Source organism: Rhineura floridana, chromosome 1 (genome assembly GCF_030035675.1).
Source record: "Rhineura floridana isolate rRhiFlo1 chromosome 1, rRhiFlo1.hap2, whole genome shotgun sequence".
In the NCBI taxonomy this organism is placed as follows: domain Eukaryota; kingdom Metazoa; phylum Chordata; class Lepidosauria; order Squamata; family Rhineuridae; genus Rhineura; species Rhineura floridana.
The window spans coordinates 160,710,491-160,731,251 of NC_084480.1; the positions used below are offsets into that span (position 1 = coordinate 160,710,491).

Consider the following 20,761-nt stretch of genomic DNA (forward strand, 5'->3'; position numbering starts at 1 on the left):
ACCCTAATGCAACAATATAGCGACTTGTACATAGGGACAAAGAGAACTCTTACAATACAGTAGTTACTGTATAGAAATAGAAGATGACAACAAAAAGGGAATAACAAGAGCCCTATTCCAAAAGATTAGAGAAATTACAGGGAAATTTAAACCAAGGGTAGGGATGTTGAATAATCAACAGGGGAACACATTAACTGACCGAGATGAAATGAAAGGAAGATGGAAGCAATACATAAAGAACTCTATAAAAGACATGCAAGGATGACAGATTCATTCATGGAGGAACCATATGAAGAAGAACCAGAAATCTTAGAATGTGAAGTGAAAGCTGCTCTTAAAACACTTGGAAGAAACAAATCACCAGGAACAGATGGCATACCAATAGAGCTGCCAAAAGCTACTAAGACTGAATCTGTCCAAATTTTGACAAACATTTGTCAAGCAATATGGAAAACTAAACAATGGCCCACAGACTGGAAGTGTTCCATATATATCCCAATTCCAAAGGGGATCCCAGAGAATGCAGTAAGTATTGAACTATTGCCTTAATATCTCATGCAAGTAAAGTAATGCTCAAGATTCTACAACAAAAGCTCTTACCATGTATGGAGCGATAAATGCCAGACATCCAAGCTGGAGTTAGAAAGGGAAGAGGCACCAGAGATCATATCGCAAACATACATTGGATAATGGAACGGAGCAAGGGATTTCAGAAGAAAATCACCCTGTGCTTTAGAGATTACAGCAAAGCCTTTGACTGTGTAGATCATGAAAAACTATGGAATGCTTTAAAAGAAATGGGGCTGTCACAGCATCTGATTGTCCTGATGCACAACCTATACTCTGGACAAGAGGCTACTGTAAGGACAGAATATGGAGAAACCGATTGGTTCCCAATTGGAAAGTGTGTGAGACAGGGGTGTATTTTATCACCCTATTTGTTTAATCTATAGGCAGAACATATCAAACGGAAAGCAGGATTGGACCAAGATGAAGGAGGTGTGACAATTGGAGGCAGAAATATCAATAATTTAAGATATGCAGACAATACCATACTACTAGCAGAAACCAGTAATGATTTGAAACGAATGCTGATGAAAGTGAAAGAGGAAAGTGCAAAAGCAGGACTACAGCTGAACGTCAAGAAGACTAAAGTTACATAAGTCTTCTGTTGTCATTACTTTAAAGTTGACAACAAGGACATTGAACTTGTGAAGGATTATCAATACCTCAGCACAGTCATTAACCAAAATGGAGACAATAGTCAAGAAATCAGAAGAAGGCTAGGACTGGGTAGGGCAGCTGTGAGAGAACTAGAAAAGGTCCTCAAATGCAAAGATGTATCACTGAACACCAAAGTCAGGATCATTCAGACCATGGTATTCCCGATCTCTATGTATGGATGTGAAAGTTGGACAGTGAAAAAATGGATAAGAGAAAAATCAACTCATTTGAAATGTGGTGTTGGAGGAGTGCTTTGCGGATACCATGGACTGCGAAAAAGACAAATAATTGGGTGTTAAAACAAATCAAACCAGAACTATCACTAGAAGCTAAAATGATGAAACTGAGGCTATCATACTTTGAACACATAATGAGAAGACATGATTCACTAGAAAAGACAATAATGCTGGGAAGAACAGAAGGGAGCAGAAAAAGAGGAAGGCCAAACAAGAGATGGATTGATTCCATAAAGGAAGCCACAGACCTGAACTTACAAGATCTGAACAGGGTGATTCATGACAGATGCTGTTGGAGGTCACTGATTCATAGGGTCGCCATGAGCAGTAATCGACTTAAGGGCACATAACAACAATTCTTTAATACGTTTGAGGGAAGTACTAATGCTAGCATTTCTCTCATCTGTAGCTTCTGCACTTAATTATGAATCATTTAGTCTTCATTGGGACATCTACAGAGTTTTTCAATTTGGCAAGAATACATGTGTGATGGATACATTGATTTATTTCAAAGTAATATGGTGATATTTTGACCAAATATAACAATAGATGATCAAACAAAACCAATGCCTTTTACTAGAATTTTGAAATAAAAATCTTTATTTAAAAAACAAATATAATATTACAAGACTGTTGACTAAATTTGAAGCATCAGTCTTCTCAGGTACTAAAAATATTTAAAATACATAACATCTACCAGAGACCATCTACCTGTGTGAGTTTCTGCAAGACCTGCTCCCTGCATTTCTGGCTGATTTCCACCTGGCCTGGAAGGGCGGGGCCCTGTCTCTCTCCAGCTACAAAAGCAGCAACTGCTGAAGAGGCCAGAGACCGTGTGTGTGTATGTGTGCGTGAACCTGCTGCTCGGGATGTCTATAGACTACTGGGGTTTTGTTTTGTATCATATGTTATATTTTACTCTATGTTATATTTTTGTCTATGTACGCCGCCTAGAGTGGCCGTTAATTCGGCCAGATAGGCGGCCTAGAAATAAAATTTTATTATTTATTATTATTATTAGAATCATAGATCGTAGAGTTGGAAGGGACCTATAAGGCCATCAAGTCCAACCCCCTACTCAATGCAGCAATCTAAATTAAAGCATGCTCAACAGGTTCCTGCCCAGCTGCCTCTTGTATGCCTCCAGTATTGGAGAGCCCACCACCTCCCTAAGCAATTGGCTCCATTGTTGCACTGCTGTAACAGTTAGGACTTTTTCCTGATGATCAGTTGAAATCTGGCTTCATGCAACTTGAGCCCATTATTCTGTATCCTGAACTCTGGGACGATCGAGAAGAGATCCTGGCCCTCCTCTGTGTGGTAACCTCTCAAGTACTTGAAGAGTGCTCTCATATCTCCCCTCAGTCTAATCTTCTGCAGGCTAAACATGCCCAGTTCTTTCAGTCTCCCCTCAGAGCTTTGTTTCTAGTCCCCTGATCATCCTCTTTGCCCTCCTCTGAACCCCTTCCAGTTTGTCTACATTCTGCTTAAATTGTGGTGTCCAGAACTGGATGCAGTACTCAAGATGAGGCCTAACCAGTGCCAAATAGAGGGGAACCAATACTTCATGTGATTTGGAAACTACTGTTAATGCAGCCTAAAATATCATTTGCCTTTTTTTTTAGCCACATCACACTGTTGGCTCATATTCAGCTTGTGATCAACGACAGTTCTAAGATCCTTCTTGCATGTAGTATTGTTGAGCCAAGTATCTGCCATCTTATAACTGTGCATTTGGTTTCTTTTTCCTAGGTTTAGAACTTTGCATTTATCCCTATTAAATTTCATTCTGTTGTTTTCTACCCAGTGCTTCAGCCTATCAAGATCCTTTGAATTTTGTTTTTGTCTTCCAAGGTATTAGCTATCCCTCCCAATTTTGTATCATCTGCACATTTGATAAGCATTTCCTGCATCTCGTCATCCAAGTCATTGATAAAAGTGTTGAAGAGCACTGGGCCCAGGACCTTACCCTGCGGTATCCCACTCGTTACCTCCCCCCAATTTGAGAAGGAATCAATGATAAGCACTCTTTGAGTATGATTCTGTAGCCAACTGTGGTACCACCTCATCCAGCCCACATTTAACTAGCTTGCTAATCAAGATATCATGGGGCATTTCATCAAAAGCTTTGCTGAAGTAGAGATATATTATGTCCACAGCATTCCCACAGTCTACCAGGGAGGTTACCCAATCAAAATATGAGATAAGATTAGTCTGGCAGGATTTGTTCTTGATAAATCCATGTTGGCTTCTAGTAATCAGTGCATTGTTTCCAAGGTGCTTATAAATTGACCATTTTATAATCTGCTCCAGATTTTTCCCAGGGATTGATGTCAGGCTGACTGGTCTATAGTACTATATTAGAAGAAAATCCCATGGAAATATAAAGTAGAAATCTAAATGAGGAAAAAAATGTCACATCCTATATTTACTTGGAAGTGAATTGTGGCATTCAGTATGAAGCTCAAAGAAAATTGATTAAAATGCTATATGCCTTCAAAAATCTTTAGAATATCTAAATTTAGAAATGGCATTGTAATACAGCTAAGGCAGTATCTACCATATTTGGTGGAAATGCAAGAGAATAATTAGTCACTGATGAATTTTTTTTACCACTCTTGGCAGAGGCAATTGTGTCCTTGTGCCTGCTCTCCATGGTTGTCACTACAAAGTGCTTCCTCTTCTCCTTGCCCAGGTTCAAGACTTAGTCTTCAACCTGCACATGATCCTGACTGACACAGTAAAGATGAAAGAGCATCAGGAGGACCCTGAGATGCTGATAGACCTGATGTACAGGTGAGACATTAGCCAGTCGCTTAAGTGGAAAATACCGCAGGAAGGCCCGTAGGCAAGCAAGGCTTGCTTTCTTAGCCTTAGTTCCTTTCTGGGTATTCTCCAAAGGGAGGATAAAAGAGCCAAGGCAGCTGCATTTGGACCTGAGACAGCAGGGTTCAAATCCCAGATCAGCGATGGACTCACTGGTTGGTTGATGGCAAACAAGTGCTTTTCCAGTGTGAGCTGTTAAGTTTTTCCAGACAGGAAGAAAAATGTTCATTTTCTTATTGCTTCCACTTATACCAGCCTCATCTGTTGCCGATAATGGCCAATCCTCTCCTCCCTCCTCCCAACATGTCATGGAAGTGGGTGAGCCAGCCTTGCATCCAAGGAGAGAGCTTTACTATCAAAGGATAACTTTCTTAATATATATGAGATGCCAAGCACTCTGGGGCTGGAAAAGGGGAGTGGGGGAGTGTGCACCTTTCCGACAGTAATATTAAAGGGAAAAGTTACTAAAAATGGAATATTGTTTTGGGGTTGGGGAGAGCCTGACAGCTTTTCATCTTTAGGGGGATGTGTGTAGTTAGAGGGCTGTGGGCTTAATAGGTATAAGCAGAAAGCACTCACTCTGCTTATAAAATATTCATTTTTAAAAATGCAAAAAAATGGAGGTGGGAGTTCTGTTTATCATTACATTGATGTGATATAGTAAGACATAGTCCAGTATTTGTCCATGATGCAAATCATTGCTCGTGCATCACTCACACAAGTGTGGCAACTTGAAGGTGAGGAAAGCACTTTGCTCAAAGTGCTATGAAAAAGGCTTCATAGGAGTAGTTTCTTCTGTTTGAGGAGACTAGATTGGTCTGAAGCATGACACCCTAACGTGAGTCGATGGCAAAGCCAGCCATGGAACCCAGGCCTTCTCTTTCTGACTATTATTTGCCTCACAGGATAGCCAAGGGGTACCAGACATCACCGGATCTGAGGCTGACATGGCTGCAGAACATGGCGGCGAAGCACTCTGAGCATGGGAACCATGCGGAGGCAGCTCAGTGTCTGGTGCACTCTGCTGCCCTGGTAGCTGAGTACCTGAGTATGCTGGAGGACTGCCGCTACCTACCTGTGGGCTGTGTCACTTTCCAGGTAAGAAGAGAGCAAGGGCAAGAGATCTCCAATAAAAAAAAGGCTGATCTGCTACTTCACGGCATTGGCCCACTTCCCTTCTTTTCTGAGGTCGGTAGTTGATGCACTTAGCCCTAGCCGCAGTATTTCTCTCCTGTGGGAGAGCTAGGTTAACAGAGGTTCTACCTCTCAACTCTCGTTCTTCCCTTAAACTGAAACTCTGTGAGGCTTCACTGAGGCCCAAGAGAGCCAAAGTCAGCCTTGTTCATCTGAGGAGCTGTTGGGGAGGGAAGAGTGAGAAGAATTATGTATCCCCCCACCCCACAATAACATCTGTCCCTTTCCAAGAACATCTCTTCCAATGTGCTGGAAGAATCTGCCATCTCGGATGACGTCCTGTCCCCTGATGAAGAGGGCATCTGCTCCGGAAAGTACTTCACTGAGCAAGGACTGGTGGGGTTGCTCGAACAGGCAGCTTCCTCATTTACTATGGTGAGAGCTTGCACTTTGGGGACTGGCACATTTTTTTCCAGCATATGAGAATATTTGCTGTGCCTGAGGGTGGCAGCCTCCTGCTCTTCCTCTGCTATAAATTTAATAACTTTAATAACTAATACATTTAACAGATATTAGGGGCTGAACCCCAGGTGTCTAGCCTCTAGGAGATTGCTTGGGCACAAGTGCTGCAGAGCACAACTTTTTATGCACAAACCAAGCCTTTCTGCTTCTGTTTAAATCTGCTAAGAAACCTGGCTTGGGGGAGTGGTCTTAAATGGTCATGGAGAGGCATTGTTTCTGCCCTTCCCACAGACCCAGTTCTTATAAAACGTTTCATACCTGTTTTATTCCCTGTCCCTGCTGTTGTTTGTTTTTCTGTAAGCTTCGTCCATCTTTGCTATAAACTTTGGCTGCTTTCTTACATTTGGATTGTTCGCAAATGCTCAATTTATAGTGCATCAAATGAACCATTGGTCATCTGGGGTGCCTTTCTTCAAGGAAGGAGCGCTTTGGTTTCAGGGGTGCTGCTTGTTCCAGCCCCCAGTTATATATTTAAGCAAACAGCCACTTGTATTTCATTACAGATATCTCAGCCCCACTGATTTCATTGGGTCTTAAATATATGCAACTGAGTGCAGGATTAAGACCTCTCCACCACCACCACCAAACACTGCCTTGAGACAGGACCAAAAAACCTCCTGATGCACAAAACATCTCTTTGTAGTGATTAGATGAGTAGATAAATTGACATGTTAACTTTATATAACAGTGATACTGTACGAACTTGTAAGGAACAGGTTTGGATCTTCATCCAGACTTGGACTTAATCTTGGAATTGATCCAATTCCCCGGCGTCTGGGGATAGGGACATGTGTAGATCTGGGGGGGATGTGACAAAAATGGATGGGGGCCAAGGTATACAAACATTGGGCGGCAGACGAGGGAGTGGTGCTGGAGGCAGACCATGTCAGAATAGAGGAACAAGGGATAGATGCATAATATCCATCCCTTGTTCCAGGTCTGCCCATAACCTGAAGATAACTGGGGGATGCAAGATTCCAACCAACCTTTGTTTGCTGCTGTGTAATGCCAGGTCTGTGGTGCAGAAAACATCTTGCATCCATGATATGATCTTGGATGAATCCGCAGACCTGGCATGTACAACGGAGACCTGGCTGGATGACGCCTCGGCACCTATTCTAGAGGCGATGTGCCCGCCAGGTTTCCGTTATGCACATCAGCCGAGGGAAGGAAGGCGGGGAGGGGGAGTGGCTGTCATCTATCGGGAGTCCTTGGTCTTTGCCAGGTCTCCTCTCCATGGGACCAAGTTTGTTGACTACATGTACTGGAGGTTGGGCCCGAAGGGCAGTTTAGGGATCCTGCTTGTGTACTGCCCGCCTCGCTGCACGGCAGAATCCCTGGCCGAGGTGCTAGAGGTGATCTCGGGAGTGCGCATGATGTCCCCAGAACTGTTGGTGATGGGTGACTTCAATGTGCACGCCGAGACCACTCTCAATGGAGCCCCTCGGGATTTCCTCGAAACCATGACCTCCTGGGAACTGCACCTTAGTAATGCTGAGCCCACCCATGTAGCCGGTCATGCGATTGACCTTGTGTTTGTCCTAGGGGAGGAGAAAAGTGCTGTGAAGTTAGGGGCTATTACTTTTACCCCTGTGTCATGGTCAGACCACTATCTGGTAAACGTAGACTTCTCGATGCCGCACACCCTCTGCAAAGGCACAGGACCTATTAGAATGGTCCGCCCCAGGCGCCTGATGGATCCAGAAGGATTCCTGACTGCGCTGGGGGATTTGGAACTTGCTGAAGGTCATTCATTCGATACCCTGGTGATGGAGTGGAACTCAAAGATCACCGGGACTTTAGACCGAGTGGCCCCGAAACGTCCTCTCCCCCTGAATAGATCCCAGACAGCACCATGGTACACACCACGGTTGCGTGTTCTGAGGCAGGAGGGGAGACGACTAGAACGCCGGTGGCGTAAGTCCCGCTCCGAAGATGCTCGGACACAAGTTAGAGCAGCAGTAGCTGCCTATCATGTGGCAATAAAGGCAACAAAGAAAGATTACTTTGCTGCCTCTATCGCATCAGCAGAGTGCTGTCCCAGGAGGTTATTCCAAGTGGTCCGAAGCCTGGTCGGTCCAGTTGCTCAGGAACCCTTGGAATATTCGAAGGCCTCCTGTGACAATTTAGCAAAACACTTTGCCGATAAAATCGAACATCTGAGAAGCTCGATTTCGCATACCGTGAATGCAGATAGTGGACCAGAGTTGACCAGTCATAATGTGATCCAATGGGATCGGTTTTGGCCTCTTCTGAGGATGTGGACAAGGTGTTGTCAACTGTGAAACCTACCACCTGTCTCCTTGATCCATGCCCATCATGGCTCATGATGAGCTGTAAAGAGAGATTGGGCGAAGGGCTCAAGGCAGTGGTAAATGCATCCTTGAATGAGGGTGTATTGCCATTAGCCCTCAAGGAGGCAATTATAAAGCCCATCTTGAAAAAGCCCTCCTTGGATCCCCAAGATCTAAACAACTTTCGCCCAATTTCAAATTTACCATTCTTGGGCAAGGTCATTGAGCGAGTGGTGGCCAATCAGCTGTCAACGCACTTGGATGAAACGGATTATTTAGATCCATACCAATTGGGTTTCAGGACTAGACATGGAACTGAAACAGCCTTGGTCGCTCTGGTGGATGATATGAGGAGGGCATTAGATAGGGGAGAATTCACCTTTCTGGTCCTCCTTGATCTCTCAGCGGCTTTTGATACCGTCGACCACGGTATCTTGCTGGGTCGTCTGGAGAGATTGGGAATAGGAGGTACAGTATTAAACTGGTTCCGTTCCTTTCTCTCCGATAGACACCAGCAGGTGGCATTGGGAGATGAGGTTTCAGACCCTTGGCCCCTCAAATGTGGTGTGCCACAGGGCTCTATCCTCTCTCCCATGCTATTTAACATTTATGTAAAACCGCTGGGAGCTATCATCAGGAGGTTTGGGCTGCAGTGCCACCAATATGCGGATGACACTCAGCTCTACCTCTCATTCAAGTCCTCACCAGAGTTGGCTGTGGAGACCATGTCCAAGTGTCTGGAATCCATGAGTGGATGGATGGGAAGAAACAGGCTAAAGCTGAATCCAGATAAAACGGAAGTACTGCTCGTGGGAGACAAAGGAGGGTTGGGAAATATTGACCTGGTGTTTAATGGGGTAAAACTGCCCCTGAAGGACCAGGTCCGCAGCCTTGGGGTGATCCTTGACTCCGGGCTGTCCATGGAGGCCCAGGTTTCATCGGTGTGCCGGGCAGCTTGGGGTCAATTGCGTCTCATCCGAAGGCTGCAACCCTATCTTCCTATCCATCAGCTCCCACTCGTAGTGCATGCTCTGGTCACCTCTCGTTTAGACTACTGCAATGCGCTGTACGTGGGGTTACCCTTGAAAACAGTCCGGAAATTACAACTGGTACAAAACACGGCGGCTCGTTTACTTACGAAAGCCGCCGTTATGATCATATTACCCCAGTGTTATACAATCTTCACTGGCTTCCAGTTATTTTCCGGGCTCAATTCAAGGTGTTGGTATTAACCTTTAAATCCCTACACGGTTTCGGCCCAGTATACCTGAAGGAGCGCCTCCACCGTCATAAAGTGTGCCGCCCTACAAGATCGGCCACTCAGGGCCTTCTCTCGGTTCCGCCGACTAAAGTGGCTAGGTTGGTGAGGACTCGAGAGAGGGCTTTTTCTGTGGCAGCCCCCACGATCTGGAACTCCCTCCCAATGGATCTTCGTCATGCCCCTTCCCTAGATATATTTCGCCGGGGTCTGAAAACTTGGCTATTCCATCAGGCCTTTACGACCTTTGAGACTTCCAAGGTGAACTAGTCCTAGAACTGTAAAAACAATCTACTAAATACTGTAATTTTTGTATTATACTGTACTGGCTATATTGTTTATTGTTTATTGTATTTTATCATGTTTTATTGTAAGCCGCCTAGAGTGGCCATTGGCTAGATAGGCGGCCTATAAATTAAAGTGTTATTATTATTATTATTATTATTATTATTATTATTATTATTATTATTATTATAAGTAATCATTTGTGTAGAGCAGTGTGAATTTGCTCAGTTCATTTCCAGTAGCAGGATTGAGAACCTGCTTGTAACCCCTTAAGTAAGCTGCTCCCCCTGTCAGACCAAAACAAATTCTTCACCAAGGGCCTTTCACCAATCTTGGTGAAGTTGTTATCCCTTAGGAGAGACTAAGTGCCTTCTACTGAAGGTTAAAGTCTTTTGCAGGCAGACATTACCTGCATATTTCTAAATAGGCCTCTACTTTGGATGGAACTTCTGTGACGTTCTAGCTACACATGACCCAGTTGCCTTACCCGCCGCAGCCCCATGGCAGCTGGTCTGATCTGTGCTGCATTACAACACCATCATTGCTGGTGGCTGGAAAGTGAGGATCAGGTATCACTAGCAGCGAGCTGGGTTCCATCTGGCCCTGTAAAGCTGAGCTACTCATTGCTTGTGTGCATCCTGAGAAGCTTATAGATTCCCTGCCTGGTGGCCTTTGAATTGGTTCCTTATCCCAGCCCTCCAACCCAGACACCTTTGTCATGCCATTTGTCCCTCACTCTTACCATCTGCTGTTCCTACTGCCTTGCTGCACCTCAAATGTCATGTCTACCCTCATGACTCAATTGACCTTCTGAATTTCTTCTCACTCTCTTCAGGGTGGGCTTTATGAGGCTGTCAATGAGGTCTACAAAATCCTCATTCCCATCCATGAGGCCAATCGTGACTTCAAGAAGTTGGCAGTTCTGCATGGCAAACTGCAGGATGCCTTCAGCAAGATAACCAACCAGGTGAGAGCACCCTCCAGTACAGGGGTGGGGGACCTTTTTCAATCAAAGGACCACATTCCCCTTTGGGCAGCCTGCCTGAGGCAAAAGTGAGCGATGCAACAAATGTAAATTTTAACTTTGAACACTAGGCTAGTTTCTGCACACGTTCACAGCCCCCCTGTCCTCACTCCAGGCAAGCAAGAGGGCGTGATCAGAATTCAAGAACACATTCTAGCCAGGCAAAATCACTTTGGGTGTGAAGCAGATCCAGTGAAGGGTTTAGCATGGGGAGAGGAGGTGTAGCCTAGGGAGCATTTTGAGAGCCAGACAGAGAGGCCTAGGCCAAATTTGGCCCCCGGGCCCAAGGTTCCCCACTCCTCATGTAGGCCTTTGTTGCAGTTTCTCACTAGAAGGGTGACAGGTGGGGGGAAGGCAGCATAAACGTACCTTCCTGGATGCTTGCCTAGTCGTTCTCATGTTCCATTTTACTACCCATGTAGGAAAAAGTAAACGTGAAATGAATCTGCGGGATTAGAAACCTCTGCAACTGAAGACTGGAAATTAGACAATGCTAGTTTGAGTGTCAGAGCAAGACAATTTTCTCTTGGGGAAACTTTTTAAACTGGATATGTGCCTCTGGCATGGGAGTTCCTTTTTCACATCTACTCTGAGCTCTGGCAAACTAAATCAGGGTTCTGTGGGTAATTCTAGTAGTGGAAACCGGTATATATATATAGAGAGAGAGAGAGAGGGAGAGAGAGAGAGAGAGAACTTCTGCCTTTCCCCAACCCCAGCGAAGGGGACTTGGCAACATAGGTTAGTAATGAGCAGCTGGAAGTCTCAGATTCTAGGACTCGTTCCCAGCTTTAAAGGACAGGAATTGGCCTAGTGGGTTAGACCTGAAGGCGCCACAACTTATGGGTCTCTGTTTCATTTCATTCATTTTCATTTTTAATTTGTATACCACCATTCTACAGCACTGCACTCAAGGTGGTTCACAACAATGTTCTTATTATTAGAGTTCAACAGAGAGCTCCACTGATTTCTGTAGGGTTCACGTTGCTTTTCTGTAAAACACTGACAGTGTCAGCCCTGGGAAAAGGTGGAAAGTTCTGGTAGGAGTTGATGAATCCATGCTAATTACAGTGGGCTTCCCTCCCCCCCGGTCTAAGGTCAGAGTCATGGAATGAATACTTTAGGGTCTCAAGTTGGCAGTCAGTGTTGCTAGTCCATGTGGCTGGGTCTTGTAGGTGGTCGTGGAAGAAGACACTTTTGAAGAGTCTTCGGCGATTGCCTGTCATAGACATAATGGGGTTAGGCTTAGATTGCCATATTCTGCTTGCTTCTTCAAGAATGGTGGTGGGTGGGATTTTGCATTGCAGAATACCTCACCCCCACCCCTGCTTTGAATGTGGCCATTTGGAATTATTTGTGCCTGGGCCCAGTCTATGATCAGCTTGTGACAAAAGGGTGCTTAGTTTTGAAAAAAAATTAACCGCCTTCTTCCTGTTTTCTCTGTTCCCTCCCTGTCCTCTCCGTTCTGTCAATCAGGCCTCTGGCTGGGAGGTAGGCTGCATCATGTCTTACTTTTTCTTGGTCAGTATTTGTGCAAGTGTGCATGACCCTTTTGTTCCGAGTAATCTCCACTCTTCCTCTGTGCATTTATCACAAAACTCTTTTAACTTGCATTGTCAACACATAACACAACACCAGAATGGGAGCCTCTGATCTTTCCTGTGCAGGATGTGTAAGGCAAATGTTTGTGTGTCTGCCTTAAAATGGCAGTGATCCTTAGAGAAACAGAGACAAAAGCAGTCCAAACAAGCAGTCCCTCTCTGGATCCCAGTTCCAAATCTATACCATTATCCTGCACACCACAGTACTGTTACAAATATCTGTGTTGTAAATGTCAGTAGAGGTTGTTACTTTCAGTGTGTGTAATGAAGCTGTTTTCACAGACAAGGGCCTGGGAAGGGAGTACCATGTTGTGGCAGAATCCTGCTGGAATGCCCAAGAGAAAAGACTTCCCTGGCCTTTAGAGACTGCAGTGGCCCTCCTGGCTCTACTGTCTTTGTTCAGGGCCCTCCCTGACGAACACATTAGGCGTAGGCTTGGACTGGGTCAGCTTGTTCATCATTGAAGGTCACATTGCAACCATGACCAAAGTGGTAGAGCTGCGTTTATATTTTCACACTATTTTCACAAGCCAGGTGACAGAGTGACGTTGGTCTGGGGAGCCTTCTTGTGCTTGGTGTGTGTCTGCATGGCAACTTCCTACACTGCAGATTCTCAAGAGAAAACACACGTGGCCAGAATTCCCATGCAGGCGAAGCCCCTCTCCCACACTATCACCCCAACCCAACCCCAACTCTTGCCTTGGAAACTAGGATTCCTCTGATGCAGATTGAATAGTCCACACTGCTTCTGTGCGGCGGTGCACTAGAGCAAAAAGAAGCCTGTCAGCACTACCTCCTGGTGTGATTGCTGTGGAGGCTCAGCCCCTTTCACAAAGCTTGTGCTGATGAGCTCCTTGTTCTTCTACTCTCCTGGCAGTCTTTCCGTGGGGAGGAAACACTCAGCAATGCAGGTTTGTTAGGGGGCAGCACATTTTTGCCCTTGCCTGTTACCTCTTACTAACTGCTGCCCAGCTCCCAGTCATGGCCCCTCCCTTCTCCGCTTGGCACCGCAGAAGCTCCCGAAGGGACCATCTTGCCCTTTAAGGAGAGGAAAAGAAGCAGAGGCAGCTTTTTAAAGGCAAATGGTTGTTTGTCTTCTCTGTTTTATCAAATTGTTACTGATTATCATTGTTTTAATAATTTTATCTAAACTGCTTTGTGAGGTCTGAAAGCAGGTATATAAATACCTTAAATAATAAATAACAGTTGGAAGTGGTATTCCTTCCTGTTGGGGGCCCTCAGCCACCACCAGAGCCACACACAGCTGACTTGGGGCATGTTGCCAGCCACTGACGCAGCTCATCCTGCAGAGTTGTGTTCCCCCCTATCTGTCTTTGTCCCCTTCCCCATCCTGCAGCTGATGCTATCCATGCTCCTCCTTCCACTTCTTGACTGAGGCCCTTGCAGCAGCCTCAGTATGTGTGTGTGTATATATATATATATATATATATATATATATATATATATATATATATATATATATATATATAATGTATGTATGTATATATGTATCTGTCTATCTATCGAGAGAGAGACCTGCAGAGCTATATGCCTGCTGCTCGCTCACTGCTTTGAATTGTGAGGAGAAGAAGGAGCTATCCAAGCCACACTCTTCTTGTCCGATGGTTTCCCTGCTCTCAGCCCCCATCTCAAAACAGCTTACTGAAGTTCAAGGCTGCCTAGGGATCATGCCCTCCTGAAGTGTCTGTGGCCCAGATGCTTTGGGGCTCAGAAGTGTTCTCTCTAATGAAATCCACAAGTGAATAACTTAATTCCCAAGTACCTAAGAAGAGCTAATACTACTTATTTTACGGTATTAGGTTAGGGTCATCTTCACCTTTACTTTTGCAGTCCTTAGTCAAGAGTTATTCAATGTCATATACAATCCTTTTAATTATGTTGATAAAATAAAATATAAATAATAAAAGGTTTTGTTTTTGTTTGTTTGAAAATTTACACCCAGATTTACGGTACAGTTTTCTTTACCAGAGCCAAGAAAGCAAGCACATGTAGGAATGAGCCATAAAAATAAAGAAATCACAGTACAGAAGATCTCAGATCACATCAGCCCTCCACAGTTACAGGGTAACAAGTTGCCTAAAAGCTATTCTAAAAAAGGAAGACCTGCTAGAGCCACTCTCAAGAAGGCTGCTTATTACCCATAAGGGTAGTAGGTCCCTCCTACTTGTGATCCCTAGTAACTGGTGTTAAGAGGCATTGCTTCTGATACTGGAGGTAGTATATAGCCATCATGACTAGTAGCACTGATTCTCTGTGAACGTGTCTGACCCCATTTTAAATCTACCTAAGTTGGTTTTTAGTGGTACCATTTTCTGGTAGCAGATTCCATAGCTTAACTACGCACTGTGTGAAGAAGTACTTTTTGTTGTGTTTGTCCTGAATCTTCCAACATCCAGCTTTATTGGATGGCTCCAGGTTATCATATAATGAGAGAGGGAGAAAAACTTACCTCTCTCCATTCCATGCATAATTTTATCCACCCCCCGATCAAAAACCCCTTGCTTGCCTTTCTTTCTAAACTAAAAAGTCCCAAGCATTGTATTCTCTGTGTCTAGTACAGCCTGTTTATAGAGACATTAGGAATTCTTGAGTGGGCCTCTTCCAGTCACTTTAATATTTTTCATTCAGTAATCTTATCATCACCTGCTAAAATACTCAAAGCAAATTTGGTGTATTTATAGAAGTTGCATTTGATTTAAAGAAACCAGTTGTACATCAGAATGTCTTAATCCTAAAAGAAGCACCCCAATCTTGAGTTTTATGTGTGCTCAGATGCATGCAAACACCAAGACACACACACACAAGACATGAATAATGGGAGGAATATTTTTGGCAGTGGAGTGCTATGTTGACATCATAGCTTCCACACCTGTAATGGATCCAAAGGATTTTAGGAGTAGAGGTCAAGAGAATAAATCATGTATCACATTCTTACCCTGCTTGGTGTTTATTAATTTTTATTTATGCCTTACCTGTCACTGAACTGAGTTTGCCATTGAAAGAGGTTGTGGGGCCAGGCCCCAAGAAGCCATCACTCATATTAAGCCTTATTTGCTCCTCTCAGCATCATGAAAACACGGCATTGTTGGGTGCTGCGGGACTCAAACCAGGAGCCAGACAGATTCCCTGCTTCCTATACCACTGGATAGATGAGGGAATTGTAGGCAATCCATATGAGGGTGCAAACCCCACATACCGAGAATCCTCCTGGTCTTTAGGGAACAGGGTCATCCTGGAGAGCCAGTCCCATGCCACTGCTTGCTCCTAAGTCTTCTTCACTCTGGGTAACTTACAGCTGAAGGAAGGCCGTCAGGCTATGTCTCTGTCCTTCTGGATGGTTTGCATTCCTGCCTCTTGGCTCCTCTGCTCAAGATACTTGCTTTTTTAACCACTGTGGCTAGAGCTTGCTGTCACTGTGACCTGGGTACATGATATATGTGTTACCTGACCAGTGTGGAGGTTTTCTAGCTCAGGAGAATCTACACAAGTTTTATCTTTTTGCAAGAGCTGTCTACGTTATAAAAATGCACATTATCACGCGATGATGTTGAGACGCAAAAATAGTGGAGGTGGCTAGTCTAACTCCTGTGTGAGTCTTCCTCGCTTTCATTTTGGGATTCTGATTAAGATATGCTATTTGACCAATATATAGACACACTCTTCACATGAAACATTTACAAACCACTTGTGCAGAAATAGCAGAAGTGGCCCTAAAAAGGAGAACATTTTACATGCACGGGGTCCCAGGTTCAATTCCAGGCATCTCCAGGGAGGGCTGGGAGAAACCCCTGTCTGAAACCCTGGAGAGTCACTGCCAGTCAGTGTAGACAGTATTAAACTAGATGGACCAGTGGTCTGACTCAGTAGAAGGCAGCTTCCTATGTTCCTATGCTGCATACAAGTGGCTTGGAAGCTCTTGGCAAGGAATCAGATTCAGGAATGGCCTACATTTCTGCTCTGGCTAAGGGAGCAGGAAATGACCTAAGACAATCTCAAGTCACTACAGAGCAGTCGGGTCTGGGTCTGCTCCATAGTGTGCTTCATGAATGCGGCTTTCCCCATGCATACACCCTACAATTTGGCAGACAGGTGCTCAAAAGATCTTTGCAGACCCAACAGCCTCCCCACCCAGATCTCCCTGCACTGTCAGAGAGAGTGTGTTATGCGTGGCAGAATCCAGAGAGGGACAGTATTGGATGTGGCTTAGGAACCACAAGAGTATCTGTGGATCCTTAGGCCAAACCTTGTTTCACAGCCACTTGCCTTAGAGGGGCCTAAGAAATCAGTTATTCGGTGTCTGTCTACCTTTGCCCTGAAAACTAAAGGTGGGTGACAGTATCTCAGAACCATTAAAGTAAAAGTGAATTAAATAGCCCCAGCTCAGTCACCAGATGGTTCTAAAGGGCTATGATGAATTTGCAGTGGAGTTCCATAAATGACAAGCAGCTGCTGACAAGAGTGTTTGGAATACAGATGATACTATGGAGGTGGCACTTAGGTTGGCCTATGTGCTGGCAGTCATTTTTCATTTCTGGGGGGGGGAAAGGGTCTGGCCCTGATCCAACAGCAATGCCTTGATTACTGTAGATGTAAAGGAAGATGTTACAGGAGCTTTGCTGCAGGAGAGAGGGTGAATGTTTTATTTGCTGAATTGCACCCACTCCTTCCAGATCCACAGGTGTTGGTAAAACGTCTTCAGGCATTGCATGTATAAGGATAGAAGAGCGTGGTACTCATCACCAGTGATATTGTGGGTACCAGCTGTGGCAGTTGTATAAACATCTCTTTTGGCATAGCAAGTCATGCTGCTGATAGCCAGTTCTGGCTTTTCCCAGATACTGCTTGAAATGCTCCAGAAAGATGTCAAATCAATTTAACCATGGAATATATGGGACAGGAAAAATAGCACGCATGCAGCAGGCAATTATAATTCAACAAAACAGCCTAGAAGTGTCTGGGGAGTTTCCTGTACCCAGACTTAGGGATGAGGTGGTCTCAATGATACCTTGAGCGTTATAGAGCAAAAAACTGAATCCTGAACTACACCCCCCCTTTACAGCAGTTGCTGTGTTCCAGTACTTGACGTATACTTGCTAACTTCTTTGTCTTATTTTGCTTCCATTTCAACTTCACGGTCTACACCTGGGGCCCCTTTCCTCACTTGGTAAGTTGGAGTGTGTTTCTTGAAATGTTGCAATGGGGAGCAGTAACCCAGTTCATTTGGATACATTAAGGGGAACTAGTTTCACCATAAAGGACTCATTGGGTAGAAGGCTTCAGGGGAGATGCTATAGGTGCAGAGCCTGACCAAGCCACTGTTCAAAGTTTGTGACTATATTTCAGGTGGGGTCACAAGTGCAGATTTTGTGACTTCACCCCATGTGAAGACCCCTCAAGTGGACATTGTGGTTCTTCATGGACTCGATGAAAGTGGGAACACAAATATAGGCTACCTGGCTCTAAAGCACCAGATTTACTCTTAGAATCATATATGCATACAGAAAACTCCAAGGAGTGAAGTGATGGGAGTCTGTTGATGTTATGTGCCTTCAAGTCAATCACGACTTATGGCGACCCTACGAATCAGCGACCTCCAAGAGCATCTGTCATGAACCACCCTGTTCAGATCTTGTAAGTTCAGGTCTGTGGCTTCCTTTATGGAATCAATCCATCTCTTGTTTGGCCTTCCTCTTTTTCTACTTCCTTCTGTTTTTCCAAGCATTATTATCTTTTATAATGAATCATGTCTTCTCATTATGTGTCCAAAGTATGATAACCTCAGTTTCATCATTTTAACTTCTAGTGATAGTTCTGGTTTAATTTGTTCTAACACCCAATTATTTGTCTTTTTCACAGTCCATGCTATGCACAAAGCTCTCCTCCAACACCACATTTCAAATGAGTTGATTTTTCTCTTACCCGCTTTTTTCACTGTCCAACTTTAACATCCATACATAGAGATCAGGAATACCATGGTCTGAATGATCCCGACTTTAATGTTCAATGATATGTCTTTGCATTTGAGGACCTTTTCTAGTTCTCTCATAGCTGCCCTCCCCGGTCCTAGCCTTCTTCTAATTTCTTGACTGCATTCTCTGGGATCTCCTTTCTTTGAAATTGGGATGTATATGGAATGCTTCCAGTCTGTGGGCCATTGTTTAGTTTTCCATATTTGTTGACCATTTTTTTGTCAAACGTTGGACAGATGCAGTCTCAGTAGCTTGTAGCAACTCTATTGGTATGCCATCTGTTCCTGGTGATTTATTTCTTCCAAGTATTTTAAGAGCAGCTTTCACCTCACATTATAAACTTTCTGGTTCTGCATCATACGGTTCCTCTGTGAATGAATCTGTTATGCTTACATCTCTTTTATATAGTTCTTCAGTGTATTGCTTCCATCTTCCTTTTATTTCATCTCGGTCAGTCAGTATGTTCTCTGTTTATTATTCAACATCCCTACTCTTGGTTTAAATTTCCCTTTAATTTCTCTAATCTTTTGGAATAGGGTTCTTGTTCTACCCTTTTTGTTGTCCTCTTCTATTTCTATACAATAACTATTGTAATAGTTCTCTTTGTCCCTACGTACTAGTCGATGTATTGTTGCATTTAGGGTTCTATATTAAGGCAGTAGTTCAATACTTACTGCATTCTCTGGGATCCCCTTTGGAATTGGGATATATATGGAACACTTCCAGTCTGTGGGCCATTGTTTAGTTTTCCATATTGCTTGACAAATGTTTGTCAAAATTTGGACAGATTCAGTCTCAGTAGCTTTTGGCAGCTCTATTGGTATGCCATCTGTTCCTGGTGATTTGTTTCTTCCAAGTGTTTTAAGAGCAGCTTTCACTTCACATTCTAAGATTTCTGGTTCTTCTTCATATGGTTCCTCCATGAATGAATCTGTCATCCTTGCATGTCTTTTATAGAGTTCTTTAATGTATTGCTTCCATCTTCCTTTCATTTCATCTCGGTCAGTTAATGTGTTCCCCTGTTGATTATTCAACATCCCTACCCTTGGTTTAAATTTCCCTGTAATTTCTCTAATCTTTTGGAATAGGGCTCTTGTTATTCCCTTTTTGTTGTCATCTTCTATTTCTATACAGTAACTACTGTATTGTAAGAGTTCTCTTTGTCCCTATGTACAAGTCGCTATATTGTTGCATTAGGGTTCTGACTGTGTTTCTATCTCCTCTTGCTTTTGCTTTCCTTCTCTCTTTCACCATTTTAAGAGTTTCTTCAGTAATCCATTGAGGTCTTTCTCCCTTTTTAACTAGAGGTATTGTCTTTTTGCATTCTTCACTGGTAATGTCTCTGACTTCAATCCATAGTTCTTATGGTTCTCTGTCAACTAAGTTTAAAGCCTCAAACCTGTTCCTTATTTGATCTTTATATTCTTCTGGGATGCTATTTAAATTGTATTTTGGCATTATGATTGCTTTGTTCTTCTTCTTTAGCTTAACTCTGATTTTCAATACGACCAGTTCATGATCTGTACCACAGTCTGCTCCTGGTCTTGTTTTCGCAGATCTTCTGCTACCAAGTATATAATCAATTTGATTCCTATACTGACCATTTGGTGATGTCCACATGTACAGTTGTCTTTTCAGTTGCTCAAAAAATCTGTTTGCAAGAAACAAATTATTGGCTTCACAGAATTCAATAAGTCTTTCTCCTGCTTCATTTCCGTCTCCTGAGCCCCATTTTCCCACAATTCCTAGTTCTGCTCTGTTCCCTGCTTTTGCATTCCAGTCCCCCATGATTATCATCACATCTTGTTTTGGTGTGTGATCAATTTCTTCCTGTACTTCTACATAAAATCTCTCCAATTCCTTTTCTTCTTTTTTTGCCGTCGGAGTATACTTGGATGATGGTTATGTTAATAGGTTTCCCGTTAAGTCTCATTGATATCACTTGCTCAGACCTTGTGCTATAGCTCCTAATCGCTTTTGCTACATCACCTCTCACTATTAAAGCAACCCCATTTCTTCTTAATCTCTCATTTCCTGCATAAAATATTTTGTAGTTGCCTGATTGAAAATGTCCCATTCCCATCCATTTTATTTCACTCACGCCAAGTATTGTAATGTTGATACGTTCCATTTCTTGCTTGACGATTTCTACCTTTCCCTGGTTCATGCTTTTCCATTCCATGTTCCTATTGTGTGCATTGTACAACTCTGGACTCTCCTTTCGCATCTGTGCGTATCAGCCTCTGGGCTTCCTTTCGGCTTTGACCCACCTGCATCATTAGTCACAGCGCTACTTGTACCTGTCCTTTGTTCTTCCCCAGTAGCTCGGTGAGTGCCTTCTGACCTGGGGGTCTCATCTTCAAGCACTAT

At 43.8% G+C, this 20,761-nt stretch overlaps 1 protein-coding gene across 8 annotated transcripts in view; it reads left to right on the plus strand.

The window, feature by feature from the left end:
* The window catches only part of DOCK6 (dedicator of cytokinesis 6), a 152,582-nt gene that overhangs the window by 119,586 nt on the left and 12,235 nt on the right, over nt 1–20,761 (plus strand). For 7 of the 8 annotated variants that reach the window (XM_061582331.1, XM_061582340.1, XM_061582349.1 and 4 more), the window contains 4 exons: nt 4,156–4,256; nt 5,192–5,384; nt 5,712–5,855; nt 10,615–10,746. In XM_061582331.1, the coding sequence (XP_061438315.1) occupies nt 4,156–4,256; nt 5,192–5,384; nt 5,712–5,855; nt 10,615–10,746 (570 nt within the window). Of the gene's footprint in view, nt 1–4,155; nt 4,257–5,191; nt 5,385–5,711; nt 5,856–10,614; nt 10,747–12,276; nt 13,823–20,761 lie in introns of those variants that run through there. The other variant, XM_061582387.1, reaches the window with a different exon arrangement.